General features: G+C 44.9%; 1 protein-coding gene across 1 annotated transcript in view; it reads right to left on the minus strand.

Annotated features, from left to right (window-relative positions):
• HTRA3 (HtrA serine peptidase 3) overlaps nt 1-23,032 on the minus strand; it is a 56,949-nt gene that overhangs the window by 32,648 nt on the left and 1,269 nt on the right. The window contains exons 2-3 of the mRNA XM_075346851.1: nt 7,952-8,051; nt 1,519-1,741 (exon numbers count right to left, since the gene is read on the minus strand). Coding sequence (XP_075202966.1) covers nt 1,519-1,741; nt 7,952-8,051 — 323 coding nt within the window. The remainder of the gene's footprint in view (nt 1-1,518; nt 1,742-7,951; nt 8,052-23,032) is intronic.

Raw genomic sequence — 23,032 nt, forward strand, 5'->3', positions numbered from 1 at the left:
CTAAGGACATTCTGAAGCCAGCCCTTCCTTCTTTGTCTACCAGGACTCCTTTCAGATAAGGTTGGTCCTTGTACTTTTGCTGGTGGTTTCCACCTTCTGATTGTTTTTCTGTTTAGGTACTAAGGCTTATTCCTATTTTGCCTGCGTGGAATTCTGGGTGGAGTTGGATCATTCCCTGCTGGGAATGTCGGTGTACTTTGCTCCATATTCAGCTATGTATTTTTTTGTCATGCTTTGTACTAATTTCAGTCCCTCCACTATATTAGTGTTTTGTTTGGATCACAGTAACACCAGAGTACTGATATAGTGGGGGAGAGTCCGTGTGGTCTCAGTATTTTTCCATATCAGGCGTGTTGGTTCTTTTTCTAGGGTATTGCATGGCTGCAGACAGTGCTCTTTCCTGTCCTTTCTTATTTAGATAGTTTGGGCCTCATCTTTGCTGAATCTGTTTTCTTCCTGTGTATTATGTTTTCCTACATCACCGTAATCTTTATATGTGGGGGGCTATCTATATCTTTGGGGACTGCTCTGAGACAGATTAGCCTTTCCTGTACTTCTCTTTGTAAGAATAATAAGTTTTCTGGCTGTGTCGAGGCGACCAGGTCATCATAGGCACGTCCCACAGCTACTTCTAGTTGTGTGTTAGTGGTAGGTCTGCAGTTCGCTGAGATTCCAACCACTCTGGTACATTCTGGGTTTCCTACTTTTTTGTCCTTTTTCTGATCCTCCTCAGTCACTGAATCATAACTCGTTCCCTATTTAGGGCCCAGCACTATGGATACCTAGGGTCAGGCATCCAACTCGGCGCATATGAGCGTAACCTATCTAGGGTGGTGAGGAACTCCAGGGACTAGCAGTAGGTTTGGTCAGGGATCACCATCTCCCCCTTCCCTAGACGCAGGGGTCTCCTTCCCTTACCTTTCGCCGCTCGGTTGGTAGTTTTCCATACCTAGCGTGACACCCCCTCTTCACTTCTTGCCAAAATTTGCTCATGACCCCCCAGCTCCCTTTTTTTATATATTTTCTGCTCCCAAGATCACCAAGGCTGCAGGGTAGCCCCCTGACCAGTGGTGCCTTCATGCTCAGTATGTATACCTTCCCCTTCTCCTCAGCCTATATACCCTCCCTCTTCTAACTACTAACCACCTGCTCTTCTACCCCTTAAACATTTGACCCCAAAACCCAATCCTATAAACCCTTCCTTTCCTTCCAAAGCGGAGTCGTGGCTCACTACACCCATGGGTGGGCTACATGTTTCCTTTCTTCTTATAGGTTAGTATCCTATAGGTAAGTATTTATGGAATTTCCATAGGCTATGCTTTAAGCAGGGTAATAGAAGGAGGCTAATGGAGTATTTACTATAGAAGAAGGATATTAGGTGGCCAAGGGTTCAGAGTCAGACTGACCCATTAGAGCACCAAAGCATACTCCCATTGGCCCAAGCTCTCCTAGAATGAGGAGATGTTGACTCCTATAATTGGCAGAAATTAGATCAATGATACGTCTCTACATACTTACTTTTGGGTAAATCTTGATTGTGGAAATATCTGACTTCTTATCTATATCTTTGATGGTTGCCTCGTAGGTGTCGCCATTATGGAGTTGCACTTTTAGGTGCTGTCGCCCTGAGACGGCGTTACTGCTCGTCACCACGTGAGCGTTGGTGACAATTAATCCCATATCGGAGATGATAAATCCTGATCCACTGGAAAGGGGAACATTGCGGCCAAATAGTGGGTGTCTATGAAAATAATGGAAAAGTGGGTTCATTCAGAATTACTATTCAGCTTAAATAACTAATTGATTCTTCCAAGTCATTAATCTGAGAGCAACTTAAGGTCTACAGGCGAAATAACCGAGATCTGCAAACCCCCTAAGAACCAAAAATAGCTGGAAAATGTAGAGGATAAGGATGATTTATAAGTTCTTGGTTTGCAGCGGAGCTTGAATCGTCTCTTGTGTCCTATACTTGCTATAGACATGGCTGCAAGATTTGTGGAATATGGAAAAAATGTGAAGAATTTTAAAGCTCATGGTTAAGAAACAGTCTCCTCCTTTAAACACCCATACGTGGCAAGGAATCAGAGATATCCTATAAAAACAGCTTACTGCAGTTTCATACTGTCTAAAAACCTAAAAATTCACCCCAATGGCTTCCAGCTGAAACCAGAAGTTTCCATCCACCCTCTTTAAAGACACATCTGCAGGTTTTTCCCTCTGCTCACTATAAAGACACATCTGCAGATTTTTCTCATTATCTGACATGATATCAGAATAAACTTTTCCCGTTTTAGGTCAATTAGGAACCAAAATTATTTATATTTGCCAAATGCCAGAATAATGAGAGAGAGAATGTTTTAAGACATGTTATTACTTTCTGCAAAGTCAAAAGTTTACAAAAATTTCATTAGTATTTGGTACCATTGCCCTTACACTGTGTGACTTGGGTGAAGCGTTTTGGATCTCCTTCCACAAGCTTCTCACAATAGTTGGTAGAAATTTGGGCCCAATCCTCCTGACAGAACTGGTGTAGCTGAGCCATGTTTGTAGGTCGCCTTGCTCACACTGACCTTTTCAGCTTTGTTCGTAAATTTTCAGTAGGATTGAGATCAGGGCTTTGTGATGGCCACTCCAAAAGATTGACTTTGTTATCTTTAAGCCACTTTGTAACCAGTTTAGCAGTATGCTTCAGGTCATTGTCCATTTGGAAGAGCCATTACTGCCCAAGCTTTAAGTTCCTGGCTGATGTCTTGAGATGATGCTTCAGTATTGCCAGATAATCTTCTTTCCTCATGATACCATCTATTTTGTGAAGTGCACCAGTCCCTCCTGCAGCAAAACAACCCGACAACATGATGCTGCCGCCCCCATGTTTCATAGTTGAGATGGTGTTCTTTGGCTTCAAAGCTTCTCCCTTTTTCCTCCAAACGTAACGATGGTCATTATGGCCAAACAGTTCAATTTTTTGTTTCGTTAGACCACAGAACATGTCTCCAAAACTGAAGATCTTTGGTCCTGTGTGCACTTGTAAATATTAATCTGTTTTTTTATGTTTCTTTTGGAGTAATGGCTTATTCCTAGCAGGGTGGCCTTTCATCCCATGTTGATACAGTACTCATTTCACTGTGGATAATGACACAATCTTACCAGCTTCAGCCGTCTGTTTGTTTTGTTCTTGGGTTAATATGCACATGTCTGACCAAAGCATGTTCATCTCTGGTACACAGAACCCATCTCCTTCCTGAGCAGTATGGTGGCTGCTGGACATCATTCCTATCTTGTTTGTACTTGCATATAATTGTTTGTACAGATGAACAAGGCACCTTCAGGTATCTGGAAATTGCACCTAAGGATAAAACAGACTTGTGCAAGTCTACAATGCTCTTCCTGAGAACTTGGCTGTTGATACTACACAAAGAAGCAGTGTGTTTCAGGTGTGCATTAAAATAAATCCACAGGTGTGTCTCTAATTAACTCAGATGTTGCCAATAAACCTATCACAAGCTTCCAAAGACATGACATCATCATAGGGGCTGTACCACATTGTTTAAAGGCATAGTACTCAGTGTATGTAAACTTTTGACTTTGTAGAAAGTAATAAAAATGCCTTTAAACATTTTCTCTCTCTCATTATTCTTACATTTGGCAATTATAATTAATTTTGGTTTCTAACTGACCTGAAACGGGAAAGGTTTATTCTAATTTCATGTCAGATAGTGAGAAAAACATGAAGATGTGTATTTTTTAGATAGTGGATGTAAACTTATAATATACACACTACACCCGGTACAGCAATGTCCACAATATTTCTCGTGCTGGTGTTGAGTCATTTCAGGACAGGATTTCTAGGCTCGCACATATGAATGATGAGGTCGTGCAAACTATATGGCAAGCACTTAAGAATTTTTATAGCTGCGAGGAGCTTTCATTTATTTTGGCACCACCACTTTCTCCAGATTACAAATTGCTTACTGCCTTTTTTTACTTTACTCTATATTCAACACCAGAAGCAAGCAGCAATTTTCGTGATTTAGGAGATGCTGTCCTGCCTGTGGCTGCAGTACTAATGCCAGATAATCATATTAATTCACCAATGTGGTGCAGACATGAGATGGTCCTGCCAAGCAGCAAAATAATCCACCTCTAAAATGCTTTTCAAGAAACACGTAGATGATCCAACTGGTCAGAAGCCACGTGCAAACAGTAGTGCCATGCTTCACGAACATGTGGCATACTGTACCACTTGCCGCCAATGTGATCACCTTTGGGCACCGCTGGTTGTAGACATCATTTATCTGATATGGACGACATTTCTTAAGGATAGGTCGTAAATGCCATTTTTTTTATTAATTTTTTTTTTTTTATTTTTTTTTCATTTTTGTGCTTTAATTTTCTCTTCCCCTTTTACCAATTTTTTTATGTTTTAGTGGTTAAAAATAAAATTCAGAATTTTGTAGACAAAAAAGTTTGCTTTATGTTGTCATTTTCTGAGACCTTCAACTTTGTCAATCTTCTTGTCAGAGCTATATGAGGACTTGTTTGGTGCGGCCAACTGATTAAATTTTGGGGTACATGCAATGTTTTGATCACTTATTATGGTAATTTTTTGGGGGGGTGCAGAGCTCGAAAAATGGCAATTCTCATTGTTTACATTTATTCTCTTTTGCTTTAATATCTGTTAATTTTAGGAAAGCTTGGACAGACAAGATGATATCAAATATGCTATTTATTTTTTAAATTTCTTAACTTTTGAATTTGGACAATGGAAGGTGCGATAAACTTTTAGATTTTTGTATCATTCTTTAAAACAATTTTTATTATTGACTTTTACTCTAATTATTTAGCTCCCAAAAAGAATCTGGAATCGTTTCATTGATTTCTAGCATATATTATGTTACTACAGTATTGCAGCATATTATAAAATGAGTGCACCAAGATGGCAGCAACAGTTGCCCATTGGCTCCACGAGATCTCATGGCAGAAGTATGTGGGGGGGGGGGGGAAACCTCTGTAGCTCATCCCAGTAACTGCTATGGGTTGTGAATCTGTAGATGCTAAAGGTCCAAATTTTGTAATGTGACCCACTTGCAAAAACACTTATTAGCCAAAAATACATACATGGGCTGCACGGTGGCTCAGTGGTTAGCACTGCAGCCTTGCAGCGCTGGGGTCCTGGGTTCAAATCCCACCAAGGAGACTATCTGCAAGGAGTTTGTATGTTCTCCCCGTGTTTGTGTGGGTTTCCTCTGGGTTCTCCGGTTTCCTCCCACACTCCAAAGACATATAGATAGGGACTCTAGATTGTGAGCCCCAATGGGGACAGTGTTGCCAATGTATGTAAAGCGCTGTGGAATTAATAGCGCTATATAAATGAATAAAATTATTATTATTATTATTATTATTATTATTATTAAAGAGGTTGTCCGAGACTACTTTAATTTTCTTTTTTACTATGGTTGGTTCCTAACCACCTGCCTGTTGGGTATCAAGCCGATCTTTGCCAGAAGAGTGGTCACAGACGTCTCCTGCCGGCAATTCAGCAGCTTCACCTGACGTCACGTCAACAGAGCGGTGACTTCTCTTCCGCATCACTCTGTTCACAGGGCAGGCCTGCTGACGACATGCCGATTGACAGCTGACTACCCGCTGCCTGACTGCTGTCAATCAGAATAACATCAGCAGTCACGCACCATCGACAGAGCAGCCTGGAAGTGGAAGACCTGCTCTGTTGACATGGTGCAACAAAATTGCCGGCAGGAGCGGTCAGTGACTGTATTGAAACAGCGCTGGGTAGAACATGCAGATAGTTAGAAACTACCTGCCTGTTAGTTTTTAGGCCCATAGTAATTACTTACTTAAAGGGAATCCTTAGGCTATGTGCCCACGCTGCGGAAAATGTGCGTATTTTGCCGCGGATTTCTCGCGGAAAAGCCGCGGATTTTCTGAAAATCTGCAGCAGCGGCACTTCCCAGCCATTTCTATGGCATTTTGGAAATGCTGTGCCCATGCTGCGGATTTTTCCGCGGCGGATTTGGTGCGGATTTTGATCCGGAAAAATCTGCAACTTGTCAATTATTGTTGCGGATTTTGATCCGGATTTTGGCTATAAAATTGGGAGAAAAAAAAAAAAATCCGCACCAAAATCCACGGCAAATCCGCGGTAAATCCACAGCAAATACGCACCTTTTCAAAGGTGCGGATTTGCCGGGAAAGCCGCGGATTTTCATGCAGAAAAATCCGCAGCAATATTCTACCGTGGACACATAGCCTTAAGGTCAAACATGTACCCAGAACCACGAGGAATTCTGTGTGCTAATCCCTGCCTATCTGTCTCTGTATCTAGTAGCCTAGATAAAGAGATCTTTAGAAAAAGTATTTCTAAAGTTCCTTTATGATATGCTAATGAGCACGTGGACTAGTTGAAAGGGCGTTAGTTCCACCGACTAATCTACCCTCTTAGCATGTTAGCATACCCCTGTGGGTGTGCTAACATACTATTCAAAGCCCATTGACGGCGACACACATACCTGTGTTCATTGTAACCGCTTCAAAACGCCGACTTTAGGGTCAGTACCATGATCTGATGTCCCGCCACTTCCAGTCATGCGCACTATGAAACCGCGTGTACGCGTCCTGACTTCAGAGAGGTCTAGTGCGCATGACCGGAAGTGCTCGGACTTCTGATCATGTGCACTGACCCTAAACCTGGTGTTCTGAAGCGGCGACAATGGACACAGGTATACACATCACCGCTGATGTTAGGCAATGGGCATTGAATAGCATGTTAGCCCACCCCTGGGGGTGTGCTAACATGCTAAGAGGGCGGACTATTCAGGGAGAAATCATGCCCTTGCAACTAGTCCCTGCGCTCATTAGCATATTATGAAGGATCTTTAGAAATACTTTTTCTAGAGATCTCTTTATCTATGCTAGTTTATACAGGGACGGTTCGGGATTAGCAATATGAACCCAGAACTGCTCGGCATATTGCACCCGACAGGTTCCATTTAAGTAAAAGAAAGTCCACATACTTTACAATATCCAATATCATAATCAGTTCCAATTTTTTTTCCCAAAATTCTAATGTCTGGAGAAAGTTTAGTGAGTCACTGAAAGTAATGTTGATAGTGACAAAGCCCTATAGATTACTTTGGGTGCCTTATAGTGTTTGTTTGTTCTCTTCTAGCCTTATGCGGGCTTTACACGCTACGAGATCGCTACAGCGATCTCGTTGGGGGTCACGGATTTTGTGACGCACATCCGGTCTCCGATCTCGTTGTGTGTGACTCCTAGGAGCGATTTTGGATCGTTGCAAAAATGTCCAAAATCGCTCCTCGTTGACATGGGGGTCCATTCTCAAATATCGCTGCTGTCACGTGGGCGAAGTTGATCCTCGTCCCTGCGGCAGCACACATCGTTACGTGTGACGCCGCAGGAACAAGGAACCTCTCCTTACCTGCCACACGCCAGCAATGAGGAAGGAAGAAGGTGGGCGGGATGTTCGTCCCACTCAGCTCCGCCCCTCCGCTTTGACTGGCCGGCCGCTTAGTGACGTCGCGGTGACGTCGCTGTGATGCCGAACGTCCCTCCCCCTTGAGGGAGGGATTGTTCGGCAGTCACAACGACGACGCTGACCAGGTAAGTGCGTGTGACGCTGCCGTAGCGATAATGTTCGCTGTGGCAGCAATTACCAAATATCGGCATAACGATAGGGGCGGGTGCTATCACGCTCGCCATCGCTAGCATCTGCTAGCGATGTCGCACCGTGTAAAGCCCGCTATAGTCCAATTTCCCCATCTTCTAGCTGCCAACATTCCTAGTTCTCTAGAGGAGTAGGTCCAACACAACAAGCCTAATCAAAAGTTGGGACCAACCGTGTCCGAGGTCCCATCTCCAAGGGCTCCAGGGTAAGTACAACCTTTCATCAGCAAAACGAATAAGAGGACATTACCTGACGAACAGTTCAATTTTCACCACGGCCGGAGCGATCTTTTCCACCACATCAGCAATGAAGTTAAATTTGTACCTCGGACTGTTGGGATGTTGGTGACCTATACTGGCAGAAAAAATTGGGTATGTTAGTCAGGACATTCCTGGGTGAAGTTTCCTCCACGCAGACAGGATTATGTTTAATTACAGTCTTTCAGCTTCTGGATAAGACGTCTTCTAAACCCCATACACAGTCATAACCTTGGCTGACCCCATTTTTCTCAAAGTTCACAAAGACAGAGCAACCATCGGAAATCTATTAATAAAGATCACAGACGTCATCTCTTCCACATGGGACATGTTTAAGTTGCATTTTTTTTGGTGACACTGAACCCAAAAACTACATCGGGGTTAACACAGATCCTAATCTGTTCCACCTCGCGGCGTAGACAACGTTCCAGACTGGAGATACATCTTCCCTGTCTCGGCTAGCTACGTTTACTTGAGGATGACCACATGAAAGGGTCCACTTGAAAACATTTGGCGTTTATGTAACATGCTTCTAAAATGTGTAGAGCAGGAAGGTTTCATGTGGTCCGAAACCACAAACATCATCCCAACATGGAAAATTTACAGACAATGCGAGACTTTTAAATATTTACATTTACACGACCGCTCGGGGTAAACTCCAACTTGGCGCACATCAAAAAAGCTACTAAAATATTCATAAACATTATCTGAAATGTCAAGGAGCTTAATAGGGAAGATGAAATGAAGATTCAGATCAGACGAAATGGGAAGAAGTTTTCTACACAAGTTTCTGGTTTTTGGGATGAATTATGACATCTGCCTTAACCTCAAAAATGTATGTCTCCTATGTCTGTTATAGGGTGCATGGCGGGGTAACTCCAGGATAGGATAGTCATGGAAGGTTCTTTCGTGGCCTGGACACACTATGTATTAAGAATTGTGGTGCAGAATAATTTTTTTTTGTCTTCGTTTCATTTTGCCTCTTTGTTAAAAAGATATTAGCAATAAAAGTATTTGGCACCTAAACAGTTAATATTTGTTGAAGCACAAATGGGTGTTACCAGAGAGCTTTCACTAGGGGCGTGTACTTCTGCCTTTTTCCGATACTGACAAATCATAAGCCTAACACAACATACTGGTGAAAGAAGAACACGCCCCTACAATATTGAGAATTTCACCTCCATTTCTGGCCCCGTGCTTGACATACAATGTTCCTTGTGCAGGCATATGACCGTTGTGCTGTATAAAGGTGGCTGGCTGATAGATTATTTCAATAGTTAAGCCAGCCCACTATCACGCTAGGTATGAGGGAGTACCAAGCGAGCGGCAAAAGGGAAGGGAAACCCTGCATCTAGGGAAGGGGCAGATGCTGAACCCTGACCAAACCTACCGCTAGCCCCTGGGATCGCTCACCACCCTAGTTTCCGCACCTATGTGCCGAGCTGGATACCTGACCCTAGGATGACCCGAGAGTTGGGTCCTAGATAGGGAGCAGGTGGGATGAGCTCTTCATCAACCCCACATAACACTAAAGAAAACACAGGGAGCACACACATGGGGAAAGCGCATGAACAACTTATCTCTAGATGCCTCAGGAAAAAGTTCAGTAAAGAGCAGCAATGATTCTACAGATGAGTGCAAGCCACCTGTTTGCATCCAGAGCTTGTGAAGGAACTGAATATCACCAGCACAAGTCCAGGGAAAATGAGAGTATTTAAACCAAAGGGGAAATACAGATGATTAGCCACTGAAGGGAAGAGGAGCTCTGCAGGGTCCTAGAGGTAAAAGGATGAAAGCCCAGCAGAGGAAATACCCAGTACACTGAATACTTACAGCAGGAATAATAGAAAGTCAGGTGTAACGCTCACCAACCAAGGGGCGCAGGTACACTGGAATGGTGTAGAGTTCCTAGGTGTAGTGAGACACTTGCCCACTAGGGGTCACTAGTATCAAGACGGGGACGGTCTGCAGAGTAGTCGATCAAGCCGAGTGTCAGAAGCCGGGAGGACACATCAGTACAGGGGAGCAAGAGAAGCTGAGGTCATATGCAAGCGATGGTCGGTAAGCCAGGAAGTAGCATCAGGTACAGAAAGTGAGCAGAGATGTGGTCGGAAGCTGAGAGGACACAAAGGTACAGAGGAGAAAGCGGGGCCAGGGTCATAAAACAGGTCGAGGGTCAGGGAGACAGGGAGTACAGACAATACGGGGGGGACGGAGGTCAGGGAATTGGAAGCAAGGAAACGGGATAAGATCAGAACAACTCACGAAAACCAGAAGCGTACACTGCAGAGCAGGAACTATTACTGGCGGCGTTCTGGGTGAGACAGCTCCAAGATAAGGCAGAGCAATCACCCGGAAGGAGGCACCAAATAGGCCCCTCCCACAGAGCCTGTACCCAGATAATACAGACAACAAGAAAACACCTAGAACACATAGAGCAGAGCCATAAGGGAATCATGACATCAGGGAGCATTTTGTGCAGCCAAATGATGTGACCTTCTATTGCCGGACACCACAGGACTGTCAACCGTGACACCTCCTTCTCTTGTGAATCTACAGTATGAACCTCTTAATTGAATCAGCCTTAGCAGCAGCCATCTGGCATTGATAGCACTTATATTTTTAATTTTTTGTTATAGGTTTATAGAGAGCTCTGATCTGAAAATGGAGGGATTCCTTTAAGATCACGATTTTGTATGTTTTATCATATTCTTGTATAATATTTAACTATAGGTTAATAAAAAAATGCAAACAACATTATAATTCGACTCCATGACTTATTTTCCTTTATGTATTTTTCATAAAAGATATTTGTAGAAAAAAGGAAATATATAATGAATGTAAGTTAAGAAATATTTGACAATCATTCAGACTTGTCAGCCGCTTCGAAATATTTGACAGCACCACCTATGTAAACGTTTCTGCTCACCCGTTTCGACACGGGCCACGGGCTACAAATAAACGGTGGGCTACGTCTAGGGCCATGTCTACAGCCGGGCAGTGCTTAGGATGTATCTCAGTACTTCCCAATCCTCCCCTCGTTCTATGGCACCTTTTCACATTTTATGAGGGTATGGCTGTAAAATTCTGGTTAATGCGCCTCAGTGCATAAGTAAATAAACGTCCGGCTACCGGCGTTAACGGGACGACTGCAGATGTGAAGCTCTAAGTACAGTAGGTGACTTCTCGTCTCATCCTGTATACAGCAGGGAAGTCTCGGGAAGATTCATGTTTATTTTCCATTTCACCTCTGGATATCAGAGTTTACAGGAAAGACTTTGTGTAAGAGCGCAAGGAACGCGCTGGATGAAATACTTCATTTCTACATGGAACGTAAGTGATGATACAGAGGCTAAGCTCAACCAGAGCACAATTTCAAGAGATCTGAACTAAAAGGGTTCAGGTCTAAGAATCTGTTAAAAACTGTAGGACATTACAGCATGGGATCACAAATTATTCTTCTTTAACGGAAAACACTTTTTAAAAACAGGCAAGGAAATGATTTACCTCCCAGAAAGAATCACCTGTGATCCCGTGCTGTAATGTCTTTATACGCTTTTGTAAATCAATCAAAAAAGACTGCTGGAACACCATTGTAAATGTGAACAGGGTGCTAGCCAAAAAATACACAATCTATATGAAGTGAAAGCTTCACACCAAATTCAGAGAAACATGGACAAGCATAACTGCTTTATAATACACTAGCTGTACTACCCGGCTTTGCCCGGGTTAATAACTGTTGTTAACAAAATAGAATGTATTAACATTACCGGGATAGAATGTATAAATAGAATGTATTAACGCCCGGGATAGTAACTGTCTCTCTGTTTCTCTCCCATTCTCTGCCTGTCTCCCCCTCTGTATATATCTCTCTGTCTCTCTCTCTCTTTGTCTGTCTGTCTCTTTCCCTGTCTGTCTCTGACTGTCTCTGTCTCTTTCTCCATCTGTCTCAATCTCTTTCCCTGTCTGTCTATCTATCTCTTTCCCTGTCTGTCTATCTCTGTCACTTTCCCTGTCTGTTTCTTTCCCTCTGTCTCATTCCCTGTGTCTGTCTCTTTGAATGTCTCTTTACCTGTCTTTGTCTGTCTCTTACCCTGTCTGTCTCTTTCCCTTTCTTTCCCTGTCTGTCTGTTTCCCTGTGTCTGTCTCTGTCTCTTTGTCTGTCTCTTTCCCTGTCAGTCTGTCTCTTTGTCTGTGTCTGTCTCTTTGCGTCTGTCTCTTACCCTGTCTATGTCTGTTTCTTACTCAGTCTGTGTCTGCCTCTTTCCCTATCTGTGTCTGTCTCTTTCTCTGGCTGCATTGTGTGAAACGCCAACATTCCATATAAGGGCGTGGCTGCGCATTCTTCTGAAGTTCTGGCTGCACTGTGGCTCCCAGCTCCATTCGCTTTAATGGAGGCAGGTTTTTTGGCGAATAACTGTAAAGCGCGGGGTTAAAATTTCCCCTCAAAACATAGCCTATGACGCTCTCGGGGTCCAGACGTGTGAGTGTGCAAAATGTTGTGGCTGTAGCTGCGACGGTGCAGATGCCAATCCCGGACATACACACACACACACACACACACACACACATTCAGCTTTATATATTAGATAAGGAATGAAAAATACAATTAGCCATATGAAAAATTGAAAAAATTGAAAATGTGACATTGCATAACTGCTGAGGATTATTTGAAAGAAAAAAAAAAAAAGAGAGAGAGATATTTAGCTAATGTATTGATCAATTCATTACTCCCCCATACCAACTTCACGGTAATCTCTAATTTATGGGGTCCCTAACCAAATGTTGCCTCTATATGCGGTTAAAACCTGCTTGTGTGCAGGGGTACCTAACCAAATGTTACCTCTATGTGCGGTTGAAACCTGCTTGTGTATGGGAAGCAAGGGACCTGGCTATATAGGAAATTGAATAAACAATAAAATAAGAGATTACTGTGAAGTTGGTTATGGGGCAGTAATAAATTGATCAATACATTAGCTAAATATCTGGTTTGTTTTTTTTTCAAATAATCCTCAGCAGTTATGCAATGTCATATTTTAAATTTTTCATATGGCTAATTGTATTTTTCATTCCATATGTATCATAAAGCAGTTATGTTTGTCCATATTTCTCTGAATTTTATACGCTTTTGTGGCGCCCCTGAGGCCTCAGGCGTAACAGGGTACTGCACCTGATTTTAGGTGCTGTGCTCATCCTGGATTCCTAGGTGATCAGTGACGGTTCCACACAACACCACAAACTACACACAGCAGACTTCCCTCCCCAATGGGGACTGGGACCAGGGTCAGGTTAAAAAGGGGGTCACCACAGCAGTTGGGTCTATAGGATGCCACCACACCTAGGGGCTCCCGATCCACTGGGTCCGGGACTCAGGGTCAGGGAGCAGTCACCGGGAAATGGGAGGAGCCAAATAACCATTAGTGACAGTTGGAGGAGGGGAGTCGTGAGGGACTTCGGTCGAGAGAAGAGCTCACCTAGTGACGTCGGTGAGACATAGGAGTTACGGTCGCCGGTGGGATACGGAGTCAGTACGCAGTCGGGGTATAGAGCCCTAGGTTAGGGGATGCTGCAAAGTCGCCTAATAAATCTACCGGGAGAGAAGATTTCATGTTTCTTCACCCACCACAGTGTCTGGGGCACAGTAGCACAGAGAGCTTGGGAATTGAGACTTAGAGCCAGCCCACTACAGGATCGCGCTGCCTGCGAACAAACCGGGACTTGTACACACAAGAATGGGACCCAAGCAGCTTTAAGCCACGGGGACCCACCAACAACAGAGCGCATAGAGGAAGGGCCCACCAGTTATAATACCAGCACCGGGATCCGAAGAGTTCGGGATCGCCTGGAGCCCGTCTTGGGGTGGAAACTGCCACCCTGCGGGCAGAAAAGACAACCAGTGAGTAAACAACTTGAACCGCTGCCCCTGTGTTGTCTGATTACTTGCCGTTGCCCTGTACCTCAGCGCCACCATCACTACGACCCACATCATCCTCCCTGGGGCCTAGTTCTGCTTGCGGAGAGCTGACACATCTTAGCTGCGTGACACCATCATCCCCAGCAGCGGCGGCTCCCTCTCATAACCGCACACCGCAAGTGGCGTCACAAACTTTATATAACTCCCATCATCAACCCCCTTTATTGAAGAAGACACCGTCAGGGTCACGGAGCCGGACAACGCCACCGCTGACATCCCCGGACTAGTCCGGCCCGGTTCCAAGTAACCTCGGGTCTGGGGCTGGGTGTGTCAATTTTGCATACTCTCCTATGATCAGACCATGTCCCTGTACGGTCAGACGCGGCCATTACCCAGCACATACATAGCAGGGACACATATAAAAGATTTTCTCAGCACAGGAAACGTTTTTTAAAACATCCAATTGTGGAATTTATTATTATTGTAAGATCTATTGATTAAAATCAACTTTAACATACACTTTATTCATGGGGAAAACCCCTTTACTGCTCATGGATCCCAATATAAGTTGCGCACTTGCGCACCGTTCATCTTCCTCACAACTTTCTTCTTACTTGCGGTCGGTGTGCTACTGAAGATTCTCAGAAGAATGGCCGAGCCTCTAGCTTGCCTCTGTACCCGCCAAGTCCCAGCAGAAGACACTGGGGTGGGCTACCAGAAGCAAAACCTTTTGGATAAGGATGAATGATCGACTGTCAAACAACACCGTTATAGAATATCTTTGATTGCCCAAGACATTTCTCCCACAGGAGTATATAGTATTGTGTGTGTGTGTGTGTGTGTGTATGTGTATATGTCTGGGATTGGCATCTCCACCGTCGCAGCTACAGACACAAAATTGTGCACACTAACAAGTCTGGACCCCGAGAGCATCATAGGCTATGTTGTGAGGCAAAATTTTAACCCCGCGTGTTCCAATTTACCAATCAATTGTGCCCCTATCTACATAATGGGGAAAAAGTGAAACAAAAAGTGTTGGAGACAAATTGACAGCTGCCAGATGTGAACAAGGGGGACTTAAAGAATGAGAGCGATGGCGACAAAGAGTATATACCGTACAGTTGCTAAGGTGGGGCCCCGACATGGGATACTCACCACACTCGGGGATATGAACACACACAAAATGCGCCGCACACTACCACGTGCTTGAACACATATACCACCCTCAGCACACATCTCACCACACATGCAGCCAAACTACAAGAACAACAAATGTACCATATAGGAAATACGGCAGCTGTCAGTCACATGACCTGTCTATATGTGTATGTGTAAGCTAATATATACTGTCAGGGGGGAGGGATTTCTGTTACCTGGAGATTTATCAGGCTGCCAATAGCAACCAATCACAGCTCAGCTTCTATTTTGCTACAGTTAATTAATCTGAGCTCTTATTGGTTAATATAGGCAACAAAGAACATTCTCAGTATAACAAATCTTGTGTGAGGTAACAGGATGTCAGTTAGGGTGTGTTGGTGGAAAGGCTGTCAGTCACATTACCTCTATGTGAGAGGATATAGAAACTGTCAGTTACAGACTATTTTTACCACAATAATGCCTCATAAGAAAAGGAATTCCTTGGCACCAATGTCAGATGATGCGAAAAGAAAAGCTGCATTACGGGCCAATGAAAAATGTGAAGACCGAGAAACCAGGCTGACACACATGAGAACAGCAGCTGCTTCCTCAAGAGCCAATGAACTTTCTGAGGAGAGGGAAGCGAGGCTTGCAGACATGAAAACAAGAGCTGCTTCCTCAAGGGCCAATGAACTTTCTGAGGAGAGGGAAGCGAGACTTGCAGACATGAAAACAAGAGCTGCTTCCTCAAGGGCCAATGAACTTTCTGAGGAGAGGGAAGCGAGACTTGCAGACATGAAAACAAGAGCTGCTTCGTGAAGAGTCAATGAACTTTCTGAGGAGAGGGATGCGAGGCCTGCAGACATGAAAACAAGAGCTGCTTCGTCAAGAGCCAATGAACTTTCTGAGGAGAGGGAAGCGAGGCTTGCAGACATGAAAACAAGAGCTGCTTCCTCAAGGGCCAATGAGTCATCTCAGCAGAGAGAAGGCCGACTTGCCACTAAGAGAATTGCTATTTCTTCCACCAGGACACAGGAAATGGTTGAAGATTTGAAACATGCTGCCTTTTGTTACCAATCAGACATAAACTATAAGGATCATCCTAAAGTTCAGATAAGAAAAATGGATGTGGTCTGCATGTACTGCTGTGCCCTGAAATGGAAAGATGAACCGCCAGGTTTATGCTGTGCAAATGGCAAGATAAAACTTCCACCTCTCCTGTCACCACCAGATCCCCTGATGTCTCTGATGACAAGTACCTGTACAATATCAAAGCTTTTCTTGGACAACATTAGGAAGTACAACTCCTGCTTCCAAATGACATCATTTGGTGCAACAAAAGAAATTATTAACCACGGCGAAGCCGGGTAGTACAGCTAGTGTTGTATATAGTTCAGGTGCAGAAACACGGCGCCTCATCTGTCTTCCTATAGGATCATTCATGTAATGCACCTATACCTGAGAGTGGAATACCTGAACTTTTAGCAAACCTCCACCGGTCCACTACCCTGAGGAAAGGCTTAGCAACATACAGAAAATTGTACTCCTGGATCCACTAGACTATGGCCTACAAGGACTTACAATTATAAAAGTATGAGTGAGACTATGGTCTGTAGACCTGACTTGTATGTGACAAACACGTGAAGGCATCTCAAGTATTTGGCCGCGGATGCTCTGCCCCTTCCTATAAGAACTGACATTGAAGTTTATTTAGTCAACCGAGTCCATGACTTGTAAAAACTGGAATATGGCAGGAATGAAAGGATTACACTGATTTCACTAAAGGGAGTAATGAAGTGAAGCATCTTCTTAAAACCACATTCCATACTTTATGGTAGAGTTGGCCGAAAAGAAAAGGACACCACTGTCGGGAAGTGGGGAGGGGGAATTTACATTTAAAAGTATCTCCTCGAGTGGTTAAAACTTATATAAAAACCTAAACATGTGACTAATGATGAGTGAGCACTACCATGCTCGGGTGCACAATGAAATCTGGAGATCCCCGAGGACAAATACACACTCCACTTTGAGGATGGCTATGGTCACTTTGTTCTTGTCATTAGTGAGGGTAACTGGCTTTGACCATTATCTTCTGCAGGGCACTGTAGGATCTAAGTCTTTTTTTTTTATTGAGTCCTCACCACAACGCACATCTGGGGTCAAAGTTGATTCCAAAATTAAAAAATGTTCTCCCAGTTCCTCTAAGGCCTGTTTCACACGTCAATGAAAAACACAGACGTTTTTCACTGACGTGTAAAAAACGCATATGTCACCCCGTGTGTCGTGATTCACAGCACACATGGGTTGTCCATGTGCAATCCGTGATAAAGTGTTCCGTACTCCGTGATTGCACATGACAATAAACTCACATGTCCCCGCTCCTGCTGTCCGTGGTGCTGAATCTCCGTTTCTGCTGCATCCATCCGCTGTGTCTCGCACACCTCTGCAGCTACTTCGGGGTCGGCTGTGCCTGCGTACATGAATATGCATGCCATAATGAGCTGGCCAGGAAGAAGCAGAGAGCAGCTTCTGAACACAGCAGCGATGGAGATGGGTGAGTTGAAAATCTTTTTTATTTTCAATGTACATTTTTTTCTGGTACGTGTTTCACGGTACTGTATTCATGTATGCAGCCATAGCTGACCCGGAAGTAGCTGCAGAGGTGAGAGACAGCAGCTGGATGCAGCCGAGACGGAGATTCAGCACCACGGACAGCAGGAGCGGGGACAGGTGAGTTTATCGCCATGTGCAATTACGGAGTACAGAACACGTATCACGGATTGCACACGGACAAACCACGTGTGCCATGAATCACAGCACAAAAAGAGACATATGCGTTTTTTTACACGTCAGGGAAAAATGTCTGTGTTTATCACTGACGTGTGAAACAGGCCTAAGACAGATCAGGAGAATGTCTATGACTGAAGGAATATGACCACCAAACACTTATTTTAACTTTTTTTTTGCCACTAAACATATCTAGATATGAGTGAACAATACCATGCTCAGGTGCTCGGTACTTGTAACTAGTGATGAGCGAGCACTATCATGCTCGGGTGCTTGATACTGATGAGCGGGCACTACCATGCTCGGTACTCGTAACTAGTGATGAGCGAGCACTACCATGCTCGGGTGCTTGATACTGATGAGCGGGCACTACCATGCTTGGGTGCTCAGTACTCGTAACTAGTGATGAATGAGGACTACCATGCTCGGGTGCTCTGTACTTGTAACTAGTGATGAGCGGACACTACCATGCTCGGGTGCTCTGTACTTGTAACTAGTGATGAGCGGGCACTACCATGCTAAGGTGCTCAGTACTCGTAACTAGTGATGAGAGAGCACTACCATGCTAAGGTGCTCGGTACTCGTAACTACTGATGAGTGAGCACTACCATGCTCGGGTGCTCGGTACTCGTAACTAGTGATGAGTGAGCACTACCATGCTCAGGTGCTCAGTACTCGTAACTAGTGATGAGCGAGCACTACCATGCTCAGGTGCTCAGTACTCGTAACTAGTGATGAGCGAGCACTACCATGCTCAGGTGCTCAGTACTTGTAACTAGTGATGAGCGGGCACTACCATGCTCGGGTGCTCGGTACTGGTAACTAGTGATGAGCGGGCACAAATATGCTCGGGTGGTCGGTACTCATAACTAGTGATGAGCGGGCACTACCATGCTCGGATGTTCTGTACTCGTAACTAGTGATGAGCGAGCACTACCATGCTCGGGTGCTCGGTACTCGTAACTAGTGATGAGTGAGCACTACCATGCTCGGGTGCTCTGTACTGGTAACTAGTGATGAGCGGACACTACCATGCTCGGGTGCTCGGTACTCGTAACTAGTGATGAGTGAGCACTACCATGCTCGGGTGCTCAGTACTCGTAACTAGTGATGAGCGAGCACTACCATGCTCGGGTGCTCGGTACTCGTAACTAGTGATGAGCGAGCACTACCATGCTCGGGTGCTCGGTACTCGTAACTAGTGATGAGTGAGCACTACTATGCTCAGGTGCTCAGTACTCGTAACTAGTGATGAGCTGGCACTACCATGCTCGGGTGCTCGGTACTGGTAACTAGTGATGAGCGGGCACTACCATGCTCGGGTGCTCGGTACTGGTAACTAGTGATGAGTGGGCACTACCATGCTCAGGTGCTCGGTACTGGTAACTAGTGATGAGCTGGCACTACCATGCTCGGGTGCTCGGTACTGGTAACTAGTGATGAGCGGGCACTACCATGCTCGGGTGCTCGGTACTGGTAACTAGTGATGAGCGAGCACTATCATGCTCGGGTGCTCGGTACTCGTAATGAGTAGTTGGATACTTGCATGGGCGCGACTCGAATACCCGAGTATAATGGAAGTCAATGGGAAAACTCTTATTTTTCCCGAAGATCTTCTGGATAAATGCTTGACTTCCCTATTGACTTCCATTATACTTGGTACACGAGTCGAACCCTTCCAAGCATCCGACTGCTCCTTACGAGTACTGAGCATGGAAGTGCTCGCTCATCACTAGATATGACCCAATCTGGTAAAGGTTTGGTGGTCATATTCTTCCACTCATAGACATTCTCCAGATCTGTCTTTGAGGAACAGTTTTCATTTGTGAATCAATTTTGAGCCCAGATGCCCATTGTGCAATGTTTTGGCTGGTGAGGACTACGGTACCGAGGTATTGTGGATACGGTCATAATGAATTACAAAGCAATGCATTATTTGTAGCCCCTCATTTGTATAATTAATTCTTTGTTTATTTACTACTTTGACAATATTTACTTGCTTTCAGTAAATAAACAGAAACATTCTCTTTCTCATCCAGAAGCTGCGCAGACATCATATTTCTCTGCAGGCAGAAGATTACTACAATGGTATCTAGCGTGTATCACACAATTTCTCTAAATTATACATTGATGGAAGGTACCGAATTTTTCAGTTTGTAAAATGCACTTTTTTCCCCTTAAAACTGGGGGAACAATGGGCGTGCGTCTTACAAACCGCGTATGGCTTACCGAGGCGACAATGGTGGCGCGGAGTCGGTGATACGGAGGGCTCGGAGGGGGTGTTGTGACGGCGGGCACCATTGAGCTGCCGGCGGACTACTTTGAATTGCCTGCAGTTGACGAGATGGACTTAAAAAAAATGGCTGCGCAGGAGGTGCGTGCGCGGATAGGACTCCACGGCCATTTTCTGGAAGTCAATCTGCGCATGTGTCGCTTCCATGGCTATTTTCTTGAAGTCCATCACGTGAACGGCAATTTAATAGAGCCCACAGTAAGCCGGCAGATCAATGGTGCTCACCGCTGCGACTCCCCACTAGCCCGCAGTATTGCTGACCCTCTGCTGCTGCACACTGACCCTCTTAAGCTGGACACCCCCTCCTCCGAGCCCGCTAGCAGTTCAATGGTGCCCACTGCCGTGACACCCCAATAAATCCGCAGTATCGCCAACCCTCCACACACTGACCCTCCTGAGCTGCGACACCCCCTCCTCCGAGCCCGCAGCATCGCTAACCCTTCTGAGCTATAACACCCACTCTCCCGAGCCCGCAGCTGCAGCTACGCCGACCCTCTTGAACTGCTCCACCCATTTCCGCAGCTACGCCAACCCTCCTGAGCCGCAACACCCCCTCCTCTAAGCCCGCAGCAACGCCGACCCTCCTGAGCCGCAACACCCCCTCCTCTGAGCCCACAGCAACGCCGACCCTCCTGAGCCGCAACACCCCCTTCTCTGAGCCCGCAGAAATGCCGACCCTCCTGAGTCGCAACACCCCCTTCTCTGAGCCCGCAGAAATGCCGACCCTCCTGAGCCGCAACACCCCATCCTCTAAGCCCGCAGCAACGCCGACCCTCCTGAGCCGCAACACCCCCTCCTCTGATCCCGCAGCAACGCCGACCCTCCTGAGCCGCAACACCCCCTCCTCTGATCCCGCAGCAATGCCGACCCTCCTGAGCCGCAACACCCCCTCCTCTAAGCCCGCAGCAACGCCGACCCTCCTGAGCCGCAACACCCCCTCCTCTGAGCCCACAGCAACGCCGACCCTCCTGAGCCGCAACACCCCCTTCTCTGAGCCCGCAGAAATGCCGACCCTCCTGAGTCGCAACACCCCCTTCTCTGAGCCCGCAGAAATGCCGACCCTCCTGAGCCGCAACACCCCATCCTCTAAGCCCGCAGCAACGCCGACCCTCCTGAGCCGCAACACCCCCTCCTCTGATCCCGCAGCAATGCCGACCCTCCTGAGCCGCAACACCACATCCTCTAAGCCCGCAGCAACGCCGACCCTCCTGAGCCGCAACACCCCATCCTCTGAGCCCACAGCAACGCCGACCCTCCTGAGCCGCAACACCCCCTCCTCTGAGCCCACAGCATCACCTACCCTACCTCTTGTGATCTTCATGAGCCGCTCCACCATGGTGAGCTAATATAAGAGCAACTAGGATTATAAGAGAGACCCTGATTTTAACAGTGAAAATGATATTTTTTCTATTTTCCTCCTTCAAATTAGAGTGCGTCTTATAATCCAGTGCGTCTTATAAAATGAAAAATACGGTACATGAACTAGATAGAGGTTTATGTCTAAAAGAAATACACTTTTACGAAGTATACTAAAGCTCTGTTCACACTGCGTTTCTGCAGTACGATTGAGGGTTTCTGCCTGGATCTGGCTAAAATAGGGATTCAGATGAACCCCCTACTATGTTTCTGTTCTCCTCTGGAATGAAGGACACTTTCTGGAAAAACAAACAAACAAAAGAAATGAGTTCCCTTGAACTCTGTTCGGGTCATTGCAGTCTATGGCCCTGTTGGGGGTTTGTCTAAGACGCAGTGTGAACAGAGCCTAAGGTTGCGCTGTACATTCACAGAAATCTTGACGCAGTAGCAGACGTGTCGCACGTTACATGCCGGCAGCAACCGGCTGATCTCATTTATTTTAGAATGCCTGTCACTTTCCGCAATGATGTCCGTCGTTACGATGAGAAAAGAAGCATATAAGGCCGAGTTCACACGTCAAGTAATCATCCGTTAGAACGGATCCATTGGCAAAAAAGTTCTACAAACGTAACTTAGTTGTCTGTTTTGAATAAATTGATTTTTGTAGAATCAATTTTTTTTTAACACTGGAGTCTATGGAAAACGGAGCCGTTACCTGATCGCTATTTATCTTCCATTTGAAACTCATCCAGTAAGAAAAAAACGGATTATTTACAAAAGAAGGAACGGACGGATAAACAGCAATCAGCTAACAGATCCGTTTGCCATAGACTCTCATGTTAAAAAACGGATTCTGCAAAAGTCAAAACGGACAAAAAAGTTGCATTTGCAGAAATTTTGCCAATGGATCCGATCTAACGGATGATTACTGGACATGTGAACCTAAGGCAATGCTCATACTTTACTGTTTTTTTCCCATTGGTTTTATGCAAATAAAAAGCTGCTTTATACAGTGCCAGCAATTATTCCAGAAATCTAATACACATACATTTGCTTTTTTTTTCCTGAGGGGAATAGAAAACTGCTGCGTTTTTGCTGATTTTTTTCACCATTGAAATTAATGAGAAAAAAAATGCAGATGCGATTTTTGCTGCTTTTGTGGTGAATGAAACTAATGTTATTTAAACATGAACTGTAGACAAATGACACCAAAACTAGAAAAAAAAAAAGCCGCAAAAATGCAGCAAAAAAATCCAACCAAAAAGCATTAAAAACACAGCAAAAAAGTAACAAAGTATTAAAAACGAAGCAAAATAAAAGAAACAAAAAAGCAGAAAAAAATGCAACAAAAAGCAGCACAAGCATAGAAAAATGCAACAACAAAGCAGTAAAAACGCAGCAAAAAATGCAACAAAAAGCATTAAAAACACAGCAAAAAATGTAATAAAAAAGGCATTAAAAACGCAGCAAAAAAATCCAACCAAAAAGCATTAAAAACACAGCAAACAAAGTATTAAAAACTAAGCAAAATAAAAGAAACAAAAAAGCAGCAAAAACGCAACAAAAAGCAGCACAAGCATAAAAAA

Source organism: Anomaloglossus baeobatrachus, chromosome 1 (assembly GCF_048569485.1).
Source record: "Anomaloglossus baeobatrachus isolate aAnoBae1 chromosome 1, aAnoBae1.hap1, whole genome shotgun sequence".
In the NCBI taxonomy this organism is placed as follows: Eukaryota; Metazoa; Chordata; class Amphibia; order Anura; family Aromobatidae; genus Anomaloglossus; species Anomaloglossus baeobatrachus.